This window comes from Pleurodeles waltl, chromosome 5 (assembly GCF_031143425.1).
Source record: "Pleurodeles waltl isolate 20211129_DDA chromosome 5, aPleWal1.hap1.20221129, whole genome shotgun sequence".
Classification (NCBI taxonomy): Eukaryota; Metazoa; Chordata; class Amphibia; order Caudata; family Salamandridae; genus Pleurodeles; species Pleurodeles waltl.
The window spans coordinates 1,040,535,515-1,040,556,265 of NC_090444.1; the positions used below are offsets into that span (position 1 = coordinate 1,040,535,515).

The following is a 20,751-nucleotide window of genomic DNA, read 5'->3' on the forward strand; positions in this document are numbered from 1 at the left end:
CCCCCAACTGTACACCTGGGCTGCTGAGGCTCGCCAGATATACTTTGCAGTTTCAAGAACTGAGTGCCTGATCTCCTCTCTAACCAGGGCGAGTTGCCTCGAGACTGAGGCTTGAGTAGAGACAGTGAGTTGGCATTTGAGTCGTAATGCCTTGGCTTCAAGGACAGACACCTTGAGATTATGTGCGCGCTCCCGCACATGCAGGAGATATTTGGCTTGCCCCCGGAGAGTGGCCTTGCAAGCCGCCCAAACCGTACCAGGTGATTCCACCGACCCTAAATTGTGTGATTCTGGCAGTTTAAAACATATTCCAACAAAAACCACTCAACTGCAGAACACAATTACATGGGTGCCTCCCTTGTGATAGTGGTAAATCACTTAATATTTCACAAACAAATCCAAAGGAAAGGAACACTTGTGTAATTGTGTTCGAAGTTGAGTGGCTTTTTTTGGAATAAATATATGTATATCTATATAGGCTTTTTACTTACCTGCAAAATACTTACATTTTTGTTATAAAGGCATATGTGTAGTAATGGGCCTATTGTAAAGGCATACGTGGTAAAGGCATGCATGGGTCTATCGTACAACTGTCTGATTGCACCAATAATGCCCACAGCATGTCAAAGATAGGCCACTATTATGCAGGGATAACTAAACTTTTGCCGTGAATACACACTTTATGTAATGGATGGGCCACTGTTAGCAGGGGTATCCAGGCTGTTGCTAAGAATACTCCCAATATGTCAAGGATGAGCCAAATAGTACAATGACAGAATGCAGTTAAGAATGCCTACTCTTTGCCAAAGATTGCCCATTATCATGACACGCTAAGTCAGAATGTTGTCAGAAATGCCCACTACATGTGAAAGGTGGTTAACCATGACATTATAGAGGCCCATCTTTAACCATAGGTCGGGTGAACAGAAATTGCCTCTTGCAGTAATGAATGGCAATGTCTCCAGCCAGAGATAACTATGTCAAATGAGAAAGTAGCTTAGTGAATTGCTCCTTGAAGCCTACACTTCCCAAACGAGATTAGTAGTTATAAAAAAATTAAACAACACGAATATCAGGTGACAAAAACAAATCAAAGATTGTGCAGGTGTCACTTTTTTCATAATTAAAGCTCTGGCTGTGCTAACTTTTCTACTCTACATTGCAAGGTATTGTAACAACCTGAAAAACATCTACAAAGACAAGGACGCTTGTACTCTCAACAAAGATAATCCCTCACATAGTTTGACAGTTTACAATGAAAGGACCATCTCTGTCCACGACACCATCTAGGCAGTGGTCTTGGAAGGATGGCGTGGCACTGGATTTCATGTGTAAATGGGCCTCTAGGGTTGAATTGCTGATTCTCCCATAGTGGCAACCTCTCCTTTTTGGGTCAGGTTTCACCATGATAGCAGCCTTGGCAAAAATACTCAAGTCAGTGCAGTAACACAGCAAGCATTTTTCCAAATAGGCCAGCTTCAACACACCTCTCATACATCTTGACTGCTCTTCACTTGGCAACTGTGGGCACCATCATCAATTCAAAGAGGGAGTAACCAAAGGCCTCTTAGGAGTTTTACCAACATGCAAAATGCTTGAGGAGTAATTATGGAACTGAAATCCTAATGCTCCCATACTGAAAAGCTGTCACTGTTACCCAGAAGGGCCATCATCCTTAAACCCCTCTCCAATGTTTGCACAGTCTCCCACCACATGACGGCACAATGGTTCTGTGAGTTACATACATATTTCTGATATCTCGTGTGACTTATATGTAACAATTTTTAATTCTGGTAAAGCCAACTCAGCCTTTCATCCGTTCAAAGTTTTTTGGTAGAAAATGTTATTCCTTTTCGAACATTACAATGTTCAACATGCAAGATCAAAGTTTCATTCGCTAACTGCCTTCATCAGTATGACCTGCACATATTCGTTTGTATCAAAATTAACTTCCTTGTACTTCTTAATATCACCTCCACTGTTCGTTCCTTAGGTGGTGGTGATCTGTTCCCTATGTATACTCTGCATTATCCTTATCTTTCAGTTTAAATGCTACTTGCCACATTCCCTCCATTAATGTCTTCCTCCAATTTCCCCATATTTTCCAGTATTTCTGTCGGCATACTCCTTAGTCATTGTAATAATGTTGGTGGTTCCTCCCCACCCTAATTTCTTGCAGTGTCTCTTCTCTCGACTGCAACCCCCTGGTTAACTAATAATTTTAAAACTAATAGTAAAAGTAAAGTAGTAATTTCAAATAATAAAAAAAAAGTTTGTATTCTCTTAGACATTCAGCAACATCATCAATGGTGCATTTTGCAGTGGGACTCATCACCTTTTCGAGTCTGAATTTCATCATTCCCAATATTGTTGAACCACTGTAAATTTCACGACAGTATAAAAAAAGGTCCCCAACCTTGCAACTACATTAGAGTAAGCATATTTTCTTATCTATTCTAACAATTCTATGTAACATTTCTCTTTTATAGTATACCCTAAGCCAGAGCTTTAATTAATATTAATCTGAAGCTCGCATTAATAGATATTTCTCTTGGTGATCTAACTATTTATTCCCATGTTTTCCAATATCTCGTTTCCATTTTTTGCTTAATTTATACATTTCTTTTTGCATACTTTTCATCGGAGAGAGAAGGGGCCTTACATCCCTCCAAGGTTGATGCACGGATCACCCTTGAATTGGGTAATAGTAAAATCATTATTATTATTGGTGTGCTCTCAACTCAATCACCTACCTCTGCCTCACTGTCACAAGTCAAAACGTAGAGGTCTGAGGGTTAAGGCTTACCAATTCAGGCCTCCCATATTCTGGTTTTGCTTTACCTCTTCAGACTCAGATTCTAGTCCCCCTCAACTACTACTTCATTTCATATGAAACCTTCGACTGTGCCTAGTTCTGTCTCATGGGGGCTACATAAAGAAACAATGGACACTACAAGATAATTAAGACCACAGTTTGCGTTAAAATACAATATATATTAGTACCACACAGTATAACATATTGTGACAAAGCATACTGAGAAGGCTGTCTTGTGGGACCAACTGCAGAAACATGTCAGGAGTACCCACCTGCAATAAGGCCATTTCTACTTTCTCTTTCTGTATTAGTGACAGTCATCAAATTTACTGTTGTCTTTTGTTCACCTTCATTCACGAAACAGGAGTCAGCACTGCTGAATTGAAATTCTGCTTAAAAAGATAAAAACATGTATTTCATAAAGTAAATGAGTGTCATATAATCACAATATAGGCATCATTAGGAGCTAACTAGAGCTGTAACACCGAGGTGGATATCACACCACCCAACTACAAGTGCCCCGGAGTTTCTGGACCTGGTAATCCCAGGCCCCGAAACTCCACACCTACTGAACCTGCAGATTACTTGAGGATGAGATTGCAGAAAGAGATGCAGCATATAGGATACCGTACATTAGAAGCTGCACTTAATGAGAGCACAATAATTCTTCCAATTAGGCTATGATTTTTTGAAGTACGGGATAGATCAGCTACGTGCAAGTTGGAGGAGACACAGTACATCCCAGTTAGCATTGGCCAGAAGTCTCTCCTGTCTATTTCACAAACTAGCCTCAAAGTACCACTCAAATAACTATTTTTTGTTTTTTTGTTTAATTTCTTTATTGAGGTTTCAACATAGTTAAAAGGCAAAACAAGTGCTCACAGGAGGTTCGTACATGACAATAATCACAAACAGGAGTAAGCATTAAGAACAAACTCCACACTGATAAAACATTTTAAGCTTAAAAATGCTAATAAGGAAAATAAAGAAAATACACAAAAGAAATAAAGCCAACATTTTATGGTTGTTTGATCAGCACGCTACTTCACAGATGCATCTGTAACTCATACGCAATTTCGGTTTGTGCAGTCTGGGTACATAAGTACTTCGGCGTGAAGATAAATCTGTTGGTGGTGGGTCTCTCTGAGATATCTGGGGTGTCTACTATTGGATAATTAAATGATCCTCATTGTGCCTCTGTCATCCATTTTCCCTTAATCCACGTACCTTCATCTACTGTGCTGAGTCATCAAAGAATATAAATTCCAAAGAGAACTTCTATGCGTGAGTAACATTTGGTGTTGGCAGATATATAGTTACCAGTTCAATGTCATGGAGACATATTATTGCCTGTGCTGGCCAAAGCAAGCACAAGTATGTCACACTGCATTTGTGCCTCCCAGCCCCTCTGTGTTTACAAAGGATAGCACTTTCAGCTTCTCCCCACTTAAGTAGGTCCCACTCCCATGCAGACATTAGCGGGGACACACATGGTGAGGTGTATTTTGGCCTGCAAAGCCATCAGGAGGTGTTTGGCTCTGGGAATAAGACCTAGCAGACATCTCTCCAGCTGGAACATATAGAATAGGTTTGTAAAAGCTGCTACTCGTGCATTTTCTGCTAGAAGGCACATATGATCTGGCATAGCCATAGCATATCGATAAATCCACATTCTCTGCTGTAAACCAGAGATCCCTGTGTATCATTTGCCTAACTAACGTAATGTCAAATATGTTTGATGCAAGGTATTATTATGTTGCAGTAGTTTAAACATATTATTCCACCCATTATGCGTAATGTATTAAGAAGACTCACATATAGGTTATGGGGTACCCCTAAAAGAAGAACTTTGAAATTATTTGAGGCCATGGACATTTGGGAAGGAAATACTTACAATCAAAGATTGGCAAATATGATCCAATGCAATGTGGACAGACTATTATCAACTAATTATGAATCCCTTTTATTTTTGTATAGTTTTTTTGAAAAACAAATTTGTATTATTGTATTGAAATTAAAGCAAGACACACTGAGATTCATCAAAGAGCCACGGTCCACAGTTAGGACCCATAAAAGTACAGCCAGTACAATCTGTAACAATCCACATAGCGGAGACAGCAACTTCCCTAAATCAACAAAATTTACAACATGTCAATGCCAGTGGTCCTACTCCACTTACCACATATCTTGCCATGTTTGGCTGGGCATCCCTAAGCCTCGTACACTGTTTTTCCTGCTAGGCACACCAGTCAACTCTGCATCTCCACTGTAACCTTGTGGGTAGCTTCGAAATTTTCCAGCAAGTCGCAATATCATGCTTAGCAACCAGCATTGCAGTCCCCAGGAAAGCTTGGTCCACCAGGGTACCTCTGCACACCCAGCAGGATTAATCGCGGGGACATTTCTATATCAATTCCTAGGACGTTGGAAGCATCTAATACCATCTCTGCCGAGTATCATGCTATGATAGGACTGTCGCGTGGGCTCTCATTATCCTAAATGAGACTACTGGATTTCTAGGTAGCAGGGTCGTTCCTGGGGTGGGGGACTAAGTCTTACCCACTTGGAAGGACCACTGTCACCCCAAATCCGGTTTTGCTCCGGCTAACTAGCAGTGCCTCATCTCTCCCAAGGGGAAAAGATGATTGGGCAGCCGAGCGCATGACATCTTTGGAACTTCTCAGGGAAGTCGTGGTCACTCAGATCCAAACCAGCTCTCTCATTTACAGTATGATCTCATATACAAATGACAAAGGCAGTTTGAGTTTTATAGATTGTTTTAATAAAATGACTGCATTTTAGATATTAAGGCGTGAGCCGCAATAACCAGAACCATACAACACAGTAGGATTGAAATAGTCACGAGGAGAGTGAAACATAAGAATAACCCTATCATGGTGTTAATAAATTCTACTCTCTCTCAGTTAGTTCTATTTCGAGCACAGCATGTTAAGCTTCTAACTTGCCTTCTAGATTCCCTGGGAAGCCATCAACCCTCATACCTGAGCAAAGGCCTGTGATCTGGTTCAGCATCTGCAACGAGGCAGTCAGCGTCTAGTTGTGGTTCCCTGGTCAGAATCTCCCTCTTGCATGTATTAGGACAAGGAAGTGTTTTAATAACTAACATGTCAGTGTGATCACAAAATGTCCCTACGCAAGAATGCCAAAGACTAAACTCCTACCACATCTATCGGCAATGTACCAGACTGTATCCTTGACTGAAGCACAGAGTGAACAAGAATGTGTTATTGAAAACTCCAGTGCTGAAGTAGGCTAAACAGTGTGATATAAAATATAAAACAAGACTGTAGAACTGGCTATTTGAAAAATAACAGTACGAAGCTGAATAAAAAGCATTTAGAGCAAAGTGCACAGAGGCTCTATGCTGCGAGCAAAGAAATAAAAAACATCCAGGGCAAAGTGCACAAAGGCCTAACGCCTGAAGCTAACGCGCAAAGGATACATAAAACTGACCACACTACAGGACAAGGTCATGGCATATGGAAGAAATCAGCCTGGACCGGTGAGCTGCGAGAACACGCACAGTCAGTCCTGAGATGTGTTTTAAACAACCTATCAGGGGTGAGGTATGCACAATATAAGTAATATGTCTGTACAAGTCTGAGCCGTGATGATATAGTCAAAACTCTAGGGGTAATCAGGGCGTTTCACCAGTTATCATTGTCCACTGGTTCAAGCCATCCCTCCTAATGAGATCTAGGGGTCGTCAGGGTGCCTAGGGCGTTGATGCTCAGGGTACGGTAGATTTAGAACATGCCACCTTTGCCCAGTGCGCTCATTGTGATCTTGGCTTCTACCAGGCTAAATTCTGGAATTGGTGTATCTGGTGGAATATGCACTCCTAGTGCATGTCGCAATTGCAGGTATTTTTGGAACTGAGGCCCTCATTATGAAATTGGTGGCAAACACCGCCAACCGCCGTGCTGATGGCCAACAAAAGACCGCCAGTGGCGGTAGATGGCATTACGCCAAATAATGGTACCAAAAATGCGAATCGCCAAAATATTATCAACTTCCACATACCGCCATGGCAAACGACGGCAGAAACGCAGAACACATCACCCTGCCACCGCCACGCAGTCAAATCCCCCACCCACCAAATAATAATGTACAAATCAGCGCAGCTGTCAGTGAAAGTAGAACGACCATTGGCGGTACCAACTGCTGCGGTCAGCAATGGGAACCGCCAACAACAAATGCACACACTAGCCAATTTGAAAAGCACACACCTGACATTCATCCACACCACTATAAAACACACAGATACAAACACCACAATCCTTTTCTACGCCAATAGCACGACACATATTGACACCTCATCACGTATACACTGAACAAACCATCACACCAGTCACACACACAAAGTCACCACTAAAACACAAACACTGCACACCCACCATCACAAACCCATTCCCAACCACAGAACAGCACCATCACCAACTCCACTAAAGCAAACCACCCACAATACACACCATGGCACCCCCTAAGCACCTCCGCTTCACCGACATGGAGCTAAGGGCCATGGTGGACGAGATACTCAAGGTCGAGCCACAGCTATTCGGGGCCCAGGTGCAGCAGACGCCCTTGGCCAGGTAGACGGCGCTATGGCAGAGGATCAACAACAAGGTCAACACAGTGGGAACCCATCCACGCACAAGGGATGAGGAAGAGATGGAACAACCTGCGGGAGAAGGTGCGCTCCATGGCATCACAACACAACATTGCGGTACAGAAGACTAGCGGTGGTCCCCCACCTCCTCCCCCCTAATACACCAAGTGGGAGGAGAAGGTCTTGGCGATCCTGTACCCAGAGGGCCTCACTGGACTCCCTGGAGGGCTGGAATTGGGTAAGTCAACAACAATACCCTGACAGTCACTACACCTGTAATGCCTTTATTACTCCATCCCTCTCACTACCACAATGCCCACATCCCCTACCCAGACGACGACTCCCAGACACTCCTATCCATGTTTCCAGCATGCCCACAACCCCCATACAAATCACTATCCAGCCCCCTGTGCACAGTCACCAACCCATGCATGTAATGTCAGGAGCACTACAACACCCAGAATGCACCATCACCCCCTCACTAAATGCAACAAAAAGAACACAAAGGGACCCTGCATGCTACTATGTGGTAAGGTAACCACCAATTACTGCTGAGCACTGCTGCAAGGGACAAGAAAGTGCAGGACACCCACATCTCTATTCTCTCACACACAGGTACCACCACTCATGCCCCCCGGACGGAGATGTCAAGGAGTGCCAGTCCTCCACCTGAAGATGAAGGCCCCACTCAGGAGAGTACAGAGAGATGTCTGGACACAGAGGAAACCCCTGGCCTATCCCACAGTCCTGGAGAGTCACCTTACAGAAGCCCCGCCCGGGACACCACTGACACCCTTGCCACTCAACCACCACCATCATCTCTAGCCCAACGCCCCCACACCAGTGTCTCCAGGCCACGGATTGGCTGCCCATATGTACAGAGGCCCAAGTTTCCACAAACTGATGGGACTGCCAGACCTGTACAGGGGACACAGGCACAAGGGGCTAGGGCCAGTGGGAGGGTATCAGTGGCCCAGGGATGTGGCCCAAGGAGGGATGCTGCTGCCCAGGAGGTCATTGCTGAGGTCCTGGGAGCTTACCACCATTGACGGGACAGGATGGGCCAGATCCTGGCCGCGTTGGATCAGAATCAGAGGCTGTAGGTAGCACACCACCAGGAGGCCAAGGAGCAATGGAAACAGCTCAATGCCACCATGGCCTCCATTATAGGGGTGCTGCAGCACAAGACCCACATCCAGCCTGAGTCCTCCACCCACTTGCAGATCATAATAAGCTTGTAATGAAACATAGCAAAACCACCTATATTTAGATTCAGGGCAGTCGATTGAATAAATTGGTTTGATGCAGATTTTTTTCCCATGGAACTTTCCAACAGTTATTTTTCTTTTGCATCTCTTGGGTTTGGACTTATATCCTCCCCAGTCTCCTGAAGATAGCCAAGGTAAATGTGCAAGTTTTCAATACTTTTAGAGTGCTCAACAACACTACAGTAGAAACAAAAACATAATCAACTTTAGAGCAAGCTCTTACAGATATAACAGTATAGTGAAACATGCATAGCAGGAATGCAGAGAAACATAGAATATATCTTCAGTTTCTGCACACCCTAAGTGATATAAAGGTAGACCCAGTCTCTTCTTGCTGCTGATTGATCAAAAGATCCCACAGAACATAAGCCTTATGAATATTTTACTACATTAAGCCTTATGAATATTTTACTTCATTTTCTAAAAGATGATATTTCTCTTCTGGGAAACAGCATTATTAACGACAGTACAACCACAAAACTCTTTAAAATGAAGGCTTCACAACAAAACTGTCTTTACAATGACGGTTTTTACATCAAATGCCTTTACGAAGTAAAGGCGTGAAAGGAAAAGGCATACTCGTGGTAAAAAATGTATATGTATTTGTGAGTAATTTATAGGTAAGTATTACGTATTATAGATATATGGGTGGGTACAGGCTTTGGGATGCCAAGGGTATTTTTAGGGTTTATGGTGGGTATGGGGTTTTGGGTAGTAAGGGTATTTTTGGGGTTTAGGGTGGGTATAGGGTTTTAGGTGGCCAGGGTATTTGTCGGGTTTAGGATGGGTATAGGTTTTGGGATGGCAAGGGTCATTTTAGGGTTGGTATGGATTTTTGGGTGGAAAGGTTAATTTTAGGGTTTAGTTTGGGTATGGGTTTTGGGTGGGAAGGGTATTTTTATGGGTTATGGTGTGGGTACGATTTGGGATGGCAAGGCTAATTTTAGGGTTTAGAGTGGATATGTTTTTGGGTGGTAAGGGTACCTTTAGGGTGGGTATGGGTTTTGGGATAGCAAGGTTAATTTTTAGGGTTTCTGGTGGATACGAGTGTTTGGGTGGTAAGAGTTTTTGAGTTTAGGATGGGTATGGTGTTTTGGGTAGGAAGGGTATTTTTAGGGTTTAGGGTAAGTATGAGTTTTCGGATGGTAAGGGCATTTTTAGGGTTTAGGGTGGGAATGTGTTTTTGAGTGGTAAGGGTAATTTCTAGGGTGAGTATGGGTTTTTCAATGGAAGGGTAATTTTAGAGATGAGGGTGAGTATGGGTTTTTAGGTGGCAAGGGAAATGTTAGAGTTTAGGGTGTCTATGGGTTTGTGGGTAGTAATGATACATTTAGGGATAAGAGTGGGTATGGGTTTTTGGTTGTAAGTGTAATTTTAGGGTGGCTATGGTTTTTTGGGTGGTAAGGGTAATTTTAGGGTTTAGGGTGGGTATGTTTTTGGTGGGAAAGGTATTTTTAGAGTGCGTATGGGTTTTTGGGTGGTAAGGGTAATTTTAGGGTTCAGGGTGGGTATAGGTTTTGTGATAGCAGGGGTATTTTTAGGGTGTAGAGGCATATATATGTATAAAAACAGAAATAGATTTACACTTACCTGTTAATTGTTTACCATGAGTATGCCTTTAGCATGCATGCTTTTACAACAAAAATGTAAGTATTTTATAAGTAAGCATGAGCCCATTACACACACACACACACACACACACATATATATATATATAAATCACCAACCGCTGCCAGACATCAGAGGCTGCTAATTCAGTAGCGGTCCGGGCGTGGACCTAGCCATCCACCAGTTATTTCACAATACTTCTGGTACCATACAGAAAGTTCCCGGACACCAAATGGAAGTCCATAATGCTTTATTCACCAATAATTCCTCCCAGTACAACGCATTTCAGCCGTAGCCTTGCTCACGTACTGTTTGAGATTATATTGCACACAAACTATATACCACTACCTGCCTAAACACAAAGAAAGGACTACAGGGAAACATGGTTACCCTGCACTGTGCAAATATAAGCGCCATCTTGAAATGTCAAAAATCCATACAAAATGCTAAAACGATCTTATAATCACAAATCCATCCACATTATTTGTTCTTTAAGCATCAATTAAATATCATAATTTAAATAATTTAAATATTAAATAATGTTAATACCCAAAAAGATCCATAATATAAAAGCATAATGCAAACTGAGTATCCTTATACTTAGGATCATTGGATGGGCATTAATATGCACATATTCCTTAATATTAATGTGTTACTGCAGAAAAACTATATGTGTATTGCTACCTACTAACATGTGAATAGACCCCAAACCTACCATATCTACCAAATAAATATACCATAAGACCAACATAATACAATTAAAAATGCCAATTAAAAATACTAGCAAATCCATGTCCAGCAAATTTGATTAACCTAAGTGCACATTCATTTCCTCACTCGAGTTTAGTCCCCCCGGGCTCAAGGTGCTAAGCCTAATGATCATTCTGGATTCTAAGATCCTCATCTTTTTCTCTCTATTACCTCCCCTCATATTAGGCTTGATCTGATCTATGACTGCAAAACTCAACAGCCTCTCATCCCCATTGTGTTTTTCATGGAAATGCCTTGTCACTGGGTACGTTCGATCGCAATTACGAATCGCTCAAATGTGTTCCAGAACCCTCTTTTTAGCCTTATGTATTGTGCTGCCTACATACAATTTCCCACACGGGCACATCAGGCAGTAAACACAGAAATCTGTATTGCAATTAAAATGTCCTCGGATTTGATGGGTACACTGTCCATTGTCCCCAAGCACTTCAGAACAATTACTGCTATACTTGCATGCTTTGCACTGTCTACAACAGAAACAACCAACAGGATGGTCTAGAGACCTAGCTCTAACATTATCACTGGTTACTCTGTTGTGACTTAGATCCTCTCTTAGTGATCTACTTTTGCGAAAGGTGATCAAGGGCACATTGGAAATAACATTGCTTAAAACAGAGTCAGTCTGTAATATATGCCAACTCCTGTTCAAAATCTTTCTCTAGACTTGTGACTGGTTGGAATATGTTATGATGAATCTCACTTTTTGCTCACTTACATCAGATTCCATCCTCAGGTATAGCAAGCTCTCCCTCTTTATATTATCAGCCTTTCTTTTAGCTTGAAGGATCGTTTTACTGCTATAACCTCACTCTTGGAAGCGTAAGAGCATATTTTCACTTTCTTTCTGATAATCCTCCCAAGTATTACATATCCTGCGAGCTCTCAAAAATTCCCCAAAGGGGATACTGGCAATGAGATTTGGTGGGTGGGCACTGTTCGCATTGAATAAGCTATTACCAGCCGTGGATTTTCCATGTAGTTTGGTCCTTAATGATTGTTCTAGGACCATCACATCCACATCCAAAAATGGAATCTGTTGCTTACTGCACTGTTCACTCAGATGTAAGTCATTGTAATTTCTGTTTAGAAAGGCTACAAAACTTCTTGCCGATTTCTCATCCCCTTTCCAAATCACAAAAATGTAATCTATATAGTGCCACCATAAAATAACCCTTTCATCATAGTCTGGTGAGCTCATAGATATCTGCTCCTCCCACCAACCCATAACCAAATTCGCATAACTCGGTGCAAAACAAGTCCCCATGGCTGTACCCTGTGTTTGTCTGTACAGCTTGTCATCAAAGAGAAAAAAGTTATCACTGAGACAGAAGCTGATCATATCACAAATCATCTCTGTATGCATCAAAAATGAGAGCGATCTTGCCCTCAAAAAATGTAGAATTGATGCCAGCCCCAGGTCATGTTGGATGCAAGTATAAAGACTGGTGACATCCATAGTTAAAAGGAGATAATCATCTTCCCATTGGATTCCATCAATTATCCTCAAAAACTGCGTTGTATCTTTTATGTAAGATGGAAGACTCTCTACAAAAGGTCTAAAAAAGTAACCAATATACCTAGAAGTATTCTCCAAGAGAGACCCTATAGCAGAAACAATAGGTCTCCCTGGGGGACTGACACTGCTTTTATGTATTTTAGGTAGTAGGTACAAAATGGGAATTACTGGTGAGTCACATTTAAGGAAATTATACTCCTCCCAATTTAGTAACCCTTTGTCCCTACAATCCAACAACATTTCAAAATATTGAGTATTGGAGTTTTTTAACATACATCAGATTTACCGGTATGTAACAGGTATTGTCATTTACCTGTCTCAATCCTTCTGCTATATAGGCATCCTTATCCAAAACAACAATATTTCCTCCTTTATCTGATTGTCTAATTACAATGCTCCCATCATCCTTTAAGCCGTCTAATGCCTCACTTTGTACCTTAGTCAAATTGTGTTGTTCATTCTTTCTCATTTGGTATCTCACTTTCTTCAATTGCTTAATAACATCTCTTTCAAAGACATCATTGGCCTCACATTGTATAGCAGGTAAAAATACAGATTTGGGTTTAAACGAAGTAGGACACGGGCAATCCAATTCAATGCCCAGGTCCACTAAGTTTAACACAGGATCTTCATGGGCTTCAATGCCATCATGTAAACATGATAGCATATGCAATACCTCCACATCAGAGATAGTTAATGTACTGGCAGTATGCTTATCACCTCCTAGCACCTCTGAAGTAACTTTGTGTGAAACCATTTCTTTAATTTTAATTTCCTAACCAAATGAAAAAGATCAATTCTTGTCTGTACATAATCAAAATCAGTCCTAGGGCAGAAAGATATACCTAATGCCAAGAGGCTCGTCTCTTGTTTCGTTAATGTTCTCTTTGATAAATTTACTACCGTTTTTACATCACTCTCCGGGCTCTGGTTGTTACACCTGTTTGCCTGAACTCTTCTTTTCCTTGCCCGTATCTTTGCTGCCCGGTTCCTCTTCCTCTGCCTCTTGCACCCCGAACCCTGCCCCGCTGAGGAAATACTTATTTTCTTTGGTCTGTCCTTCCCTCATTTAGAAGGCGGAATTGTTTAAAAGAATTAGACCTGCTTGCATTCTTATCCACAGCCGGTCCTTTCTCCAGGAGGGAATCAGATACATCAGACTGGTTCCCGTCTGAAATATCACTCTCTTCTACCTCCGACGTAAAATCCCTATTCTTATTCTCAACTGTTAGTTCTTTTTCATTTTCTACATACATATGATCATATTTACGGTGAAAAGTTAAGATCCTGCCAGATTGATAATCTTTTAAGTCTCGTAAGAACTTGTGTTGTTTTTTAGACATAGGGGGTCATTCTGACCCTGGCGGTAAAAGGCAGTTACCGCCGGTCAGAAGACCGCCAGAACACTGCCGCGACCGCGGTAACCCGCCAGGGTCATTCTGACCCACAACTGCCAAACCGCCAAAAACCCCACCTCGACTGCAGGCCGCCACATCAGCAGTCAGCGATAAACTGGAGATGACCAAACCTCCACCGTCACGCCAACAGAAATACGCCCATGCCATTCCGACCCATGAATCCACGCAGCGGTCTTTCAACCGCGGTATCCCATTGGCGGTACACACCGCTGCACTCAAAATACACACACATCTACAAAACACTGCCACATTGGACAATTACAAATACACACACCTGATACACATACAAACACCACTCCCACACACCCAATACAATATAAAACACACACCCACATCACCCACAAACCCCTACAAATTCAGAGACAAGGCGCAATACACAGAGAGAGAGCATAGGGAACGCAAACCACAACACACACAGGAACCCAACATCATCCCCCACAGTACATCTACGCACAAAACACCACACACCACCACACTCATCACCACAAACACCACCCCACACCTCATCCACACCACCCCATGGCACCCCAAAGACACCCCAGGTTCTCGGACCAAGAACTCAGGGTAATGGCGGAGGAAATAATTAGGGTAGAGCCCCAGCTCTTCGGCACACAGGTGCAGCACACCACAATAGCCAGGAAGGCGAAGCTATGGCAAAGGATCGTCGACAGGGTCAACGCTGTGGGACAGCATCCCAGAAATCGGGAAGACATCCGAAAGCGCTGGAACGACCTACGGGGGAAGGTGCGGACGATGGTGTCAAGACACAACATCGCTGTGCAGAAGACTGGCGGCGGACCCCCACCCACTCCACCCGAATTCACAGCATGGGAGCAAGAGGTCTTGAACATCCTGCATCCTGAGGGCCTCGCTGGAGTAGGCGGAGGAATGGACTCTGGTAAGTCTCATCTCAACTACTTCACCCCCCCCCAACCACCAGCATGCCAACCCACACCCCCACCCTCACCCCCAACCCCCCAGCACATATCCTCCCTGCTAATGTCTCACCAGCACAACCCACCCAAACCAACACCAACCCCTGAATGCCAACACAAACCATGGACACCCATCACCTAAGCATGACCACTGCACATACCCATCCCCCCCCTCCCCCAAACCACCCTCACAACTCCTCCCACAAGGGAATTCCAGCACTGGGGGACAAGGGCACCCACAAATCGCACGCCATGGAACACACAGAAGCAATAACCATACTCTTTTACCCCTGCAGGCCCCGAACACCAACACACCGGCCCGGAGGGTCCAGAAATGTCCATCCCACCCCCAGAACAGGCCCCAGTGATGACAGCAGCTCTGTCGACCTAGAACCTGATGACCAGCCCGGACCATCGGGGACCTCTAGACAGTCGGTTCCCCTCAGGCAGCCACAGGCCACAGCAGACCTACCCCCCTCTGGAAACCCCAGCACAGCACCCACCCAGCGGGCCCATGCTTCTGTCTCCAGGACAGGTCAAGCAGCGGTGTGTCTACCACTACAGGGCACCCAGGGCAACCCACCACCCCAACAACAACAGGGACCTGGGGGCAGTGGTAGTGGGCACACCGTCCAGGGGACAGAGGCCCAGGAACAAAGGGGAACTGGGAGGGCTGCTGTGCGACAGAGGGAGGACAGGCCTAGGGAACCCACTGTCCAAGAGGCCCTCACCACCATCATGGGAGCGTACCACCACTCCCAAGAGACGATGGCGACGGTCCTGGCCAGGGTCCAGGAGATCCAGGCCATGCAGGAGGGCCAGTACATGGGGTTCTGGGAAGAACTGCGCAGCATCAGTTCCGCAATGGGTACAATCGTGGTGGCACTCAACCAGATTGTCACCACATTGCGGGACCATGTGGCCCCCCAAAGGGCCCCTGCCACTAGCATGGAGGAAGAACAGCCCACCACCTCCGCCGGCGCTAGTGGTCAGGAGGCCCCGACACAACAGCAACGGGCCACCCGGACCCCACCCCCTGCAGAACATGAACCACCCCGCAAGAAAGGCCTGAGACCTAGGAAGAAGACAGAGTAGGATGTCAAGACCCTCGCCATGCACGGATCCCCCCGGATGTCATCCCACTGTCCCACTTGTTCACCCTGTCCCCCTTGAACTGCCCCTGCTCCACCTTCCACAGGCATATGGACAATGCACCTGTGCGAACGTGAGTCTGGACTCTGCCATGGACATGCCTCCACCATCACCCATCACCCTTTTTGAACTATACACCAATTTTTGCACTTCAATAAACACAATTATTGCACAAAAACCATCAGGAGTCTGCTATTAATTTTTTTTAACCAAATGTATTCGATATAACCAACCAAAAATGTCAAATTACATTGTGATGACAACATACTAGTGTCACACAGCGGTAGTCCATGGGGAAATAAACCAGAGGACACTCCGTGGGGACCAAATCACTGAAATAGGAAGGCAAATTCACAACTGAGTTACCATACATTGGGGTGAAAGGTCAGACAGTAGAGAGCCAGTACTGTTACAGATAAAATAAAATGCAGGAGTAGATTCTTACCTGTGTGTTACTGAAAATAGTGCAGTATCACTCTGTCCCTGTTGTCTGTGTCGTCCTCTTCGTCTTCCTCCTCTTCACTCTCCGCAGGCTCCACAGCGGCCACAACACCACCATCTGGACCATCCTCCTGCAGGAAAGGCACCTGGCGTCGCAAAGCCAGGTTGTGAAGCATGCAGCAGGCCACGATGATATGACACACCTTCTTTGGTGAGTACATTAGGGATCCACCTGTCATATGCAGGCACCTAAACCTGGCCTTCAGGAGGCCAAAGGTCCGCTCAATCACCCTCCTAGTACGCCCATGGGCCTCATTGTACCGTTCCTCTGCCCTTGTCCTGGGATTCCTCACTGGGGTCAATAGCCAAGGCAGGTTGGGGTAACCAGAGTCACCAATTAGCCACACACGCTGTCTCTGTAGCTGTTCCATCACATAAGGGATGCTGCTATTTCGCATGACGTACGCGTCATGCACTGACCCTGGGAACTTGGCATTTAAATGGGAGATGTACTGGTCAGCCAAACAGACCACCTGGACATTCATCAAATGATAACTTTTTCGGTTCCTGTACACCTGTTCATTGTCTTTTGGGGGGACCAAAGCCACATGGGTCCCATCAATGGCACCAATGATATTGGGAATGTGTCCAAGGGCATAGAAATCAGCCTTCACTGTAGGCAAGTCACCCACCTCAGGGAAAATGATGTAGCTCCGCATGTATTTCATCAGGGCAGACAACACTCTGGACAATACCCTGGAAAACATAGGCGGAGACATCCCAGATGAAATGGCCACTGTAGTTTGAAATGATCCACTAGCCAAAAAATGGAGCACTGACAGCACCTGCACTAGAGGCGGAATCCCTGTGGGTTGGCGGATGGGTGACATCAGGTCTGGCTCCAGCTGGCCACACAGTTCCTGTATAGTGGCACTGTTGAGTCTGTAGGTGAGTATGACATGTCGTTCTTCCATTGTCGACAGGTCCACCAGTGGTCTGTACACAGGAACATTCCTCCGTCTCCTCGCAAGTCCCAGCGGACGGTGTCTAGGAAGGACAACATGGTGCACAGAGTCAATCAACCCACAGGTAAGTTCCCACAGCCTGCACAGTACACGATTCTCTCTGGATTGAATGGCTTGTATGAGTGTCGATGCAAGGCCTAGCCATGTGTGACGCAGTAGGAATTAAGTCATGTGGGCCCTTGAAATGGCGGCTGCCTGACCTGTGAAGTGTGACAATGTGAAGTGAGGTCATTGCGCTGGCGTGGCACGCCGTGGCGGTAGGCGGTCGAAGACCGCGGCGCAAAGCAGCATTGGTTAACATTGAACCCTATGGTTTTCAGGAGCCAATGACGATGTGCGCCGGCGGTCGCGGTACGCACCGCCGCGGTATGCACCGCCGCGGGCGTGACCGCCATTTTCTCTCTGCTTAATCACACGAGACCTGAGCATCCACAGGAGAGGACCTATACTGCAAGTGCTGCTGTGACCTCGGTCTGGAAGTGACAATGGCTGCTGCGACTGGGGAAAGGGCCCCCGCCTTCAGTTCCGAAGAGTTGGAGAAGCTCGTGGACGGGGTCCTCCCCCAGTATGCGCTACTCTACGGTCCTCCAGACCAACAGGTGAGTACACGGGGGCCAATGCATAGTGGGCAATGCCTGTGATGAGTGGGGTGGATGTACGATGGAGGGGAGGGGAGCGAATTGCGAATGCATGGCACGACAGATGAGAGCATGTGCCACATGGCAAGTTTGGGGAGGGGGGGCCACTCACATCGAGCATGCAGAAAAGTGATGATGTTTCTTTTCCCCCCCTGTACATGTCACATAGGTCAGCGCCCATCAGAAGATCGATATTTGGCGTGCCATCGCCAAGGACGTCTGGGCCCTGGGGGTCCACAACAGACGGGGCACCCACTGCTGCAAGAGGTGGGAGGACATCCGCCGCGGGAGCAGGAAGACCGCCGAGGCTCTGCTGGGGATGGCCTCCCAACCTAAGAGGGGTGCCAGTCGTACCTTGACCCCCCTGATGTCCCGGATCCTGGCTGTGGCCTACCCCGATTTAGATGGGCGCTTGAGGACATCACAGCAGACACAAGGGGGTGAGTACCAGCACATTCATCTATATTTGCGCGCAGTGGAGGTGCCTGGGTGGGGGAGGAGGGCTGTGGGTATCCATAGGCCAGGGCGATTTCTGTAGGCTAGGCCCCTCCGTGAGGTATGGTCCTGTGCCCCCGCCCCCCACCTCTGTAGGGTGCCTAGTAACGCTATTCATGGACCTGTGTATTCTGTGTGGGCAGTTGTCGCCCGTAGGCTTGTAGGGCATGTCCCAGTGAATGAGTAGTGTACCCCAAGTGCGCAGCGTAGTGCAGGGGGCTTCTGTGTCTGTGCTCTCCGCCAACGGTGTCCCCAATGCATGCACTCAACTTGTCTTTATTTCTCCACCCCCCCCCCATTTTCTTTGTTTTTCTGTGAATGTGTGCATTAGCATCATCAGGCGGAGTAGAAGTGGCATCGGCGCAAGAGGGAGCTGCATCTCACATGGCCCCGGAGGGCCATGCAACCGACTCCGACATGACCAGTGAGACGGAGGGCGAGGGGGGCTCCACCACGGGGACCCGTGCAGACGTCAGTGACACCGACACGACCTCGGATGGGAGCTCCCTTGCGGTGGCGGCAACATCCGTGCCCACCGATACTACAGGTACAGCCGCCACCCAGCGCACCAGCTCCGCCCTCCCAGCAGCCCCTCAGCGTTTGCCCCGTGCCCGCTCACCCAGGAAGGTGGGCATCTCCTTCGCCCCAGGCACCTCAGGCCCTGCCCCAGTCACCCCTGCTGCCCTCAGTGAGGAGGTCATTGACCTCCTGAGGACCATCATTGTTGGGCAGTCTACCCTTTTGAATGCCATCTAGGGTGTGGAGAGGGAGGTGCATCAAAGCAATGCATACCTGGAGGGCCTTCATTCGGGTCAGGCTGCCCAGCAGCGATCGTTCAACGCTCTGGCCTCAGCACTGACGGCAGCGATTGTCCCTGTCTCCAGCCTCCCTCTTCTAACTCCCTCCACCCAGTCCCACTCCCCTGTTCCTCTGCCTATCCCATCCACACCTACAGACCAGCCTGCACACACCTCAACACCCAAGGGAAGCTCATCCAGACATAAGCACCACAGAACACACAAGCATTCACACAAGCAACATACAGATGCAGACATGCCAACAGCCACTACCTCCTCTGTGTCCCCACCTCCTCGTCTCCCTCCTCCCTCCCTGTGACGTCTACACTCACACCTGCATGCACACCACCATCAGCCAGTACACCCATCACCAGCACACCCTCCATTACAGTCCAGCCCGCCAAGACAGGCACCGCTGAACAGGGCCCGCCGTGAGGAGCACCGCTGAACAGGGCCCGCCGTGAAGAGCACCGCTGAACAGGGCCCCGCCGTGAAGAGCACCGCTGAACAGGGCCCCACCGTGAGGAGCACCGCTGAACAGGGCCCGCCGTGACGAGCACCGCTGAACAGGGCCCGCCGTGAAGAGCACCGCTGAACAGGGCCCCGCCGTGAAGAGCACCGCTGAACAGGTTCCCGCCGTGAGGAGCACCGCTGAACAGGGCCCGCCGTGAAGAGCACCGCTGAACAGGGCCCCGTCGTGAAGAGCATCGCTGAACAGGGCCCCGCCGTGGGGAGCACAGCTGAACAGGGCCCTTCTGTCAAGCACCGCTCCGCTGGGCCCTCCTGTCAAGCACCGCTCCGCTGGGCCCTCATCTCAAGCACCGCTCCGCTGGGCCCTCATCTCAAGCACCGCTCCGCTGGGCCCTGATCTCAAGCACCGCTCCGCTGGGCCCTCCTGTCAAGCACCGCTCCGCTGGGCCCTCCTGTCAAGCACCGCTCCGCTGGGCCCTCCTGTCAAGCACCGCTCCGCTGGGCCCTCATCTCAAGCCCCGCTCCGCTGGGCCCTCCTGTCAAGCCCCGCTCCGCTGGGCCCTCCTGTCAAGCACCGCTCCGCTGGGCCCTCCTGTCAAGCACTGCTCCGCTGGGCCCTCCTGTCAAGCACCGCTCCGCTGGGCCCTCATCTCAAGCACCGCTCCGCTGGGCCCTCATCTCAAGCACCGCTCCGCTGGGCCCTCCTGTCAAGCACCGCTCCGCTGGGCCCTCCTGTCAAGCACCGCTCCGCTGGGCCCTCCTATCAAGCAC

The 20,751-nt window shown here is 47.1% G+C and overlaps 1 protein-coding gene across 12 annotated transcripts in view; it reads right to left on the bottom strand.

The window, feature by feature from the left end:
- LOC138296269 (zinc finger protein 888-like) overlaps positions 1 to 20,751 on the bottom strand; it is a 360,730-nt gene that overhangs the window by 257,695 nt on the left and 82,284 nt on the right. For all 12 annotated transcript variants that reach the window (XM_069235236.1, XM_069235231.1, XM_069235235.1 and 9 more), the window contains exon 5: positions 3,088 to 3,204. In XM_069235236.1, coding sequence (XP_069091337.1) covers positions 3,088 to 3,204 — 117 coding nt within the window. The remainder of the gene's footprint in view (positions 1 to 3,087; positions 3,205 to 20,751) is intronic.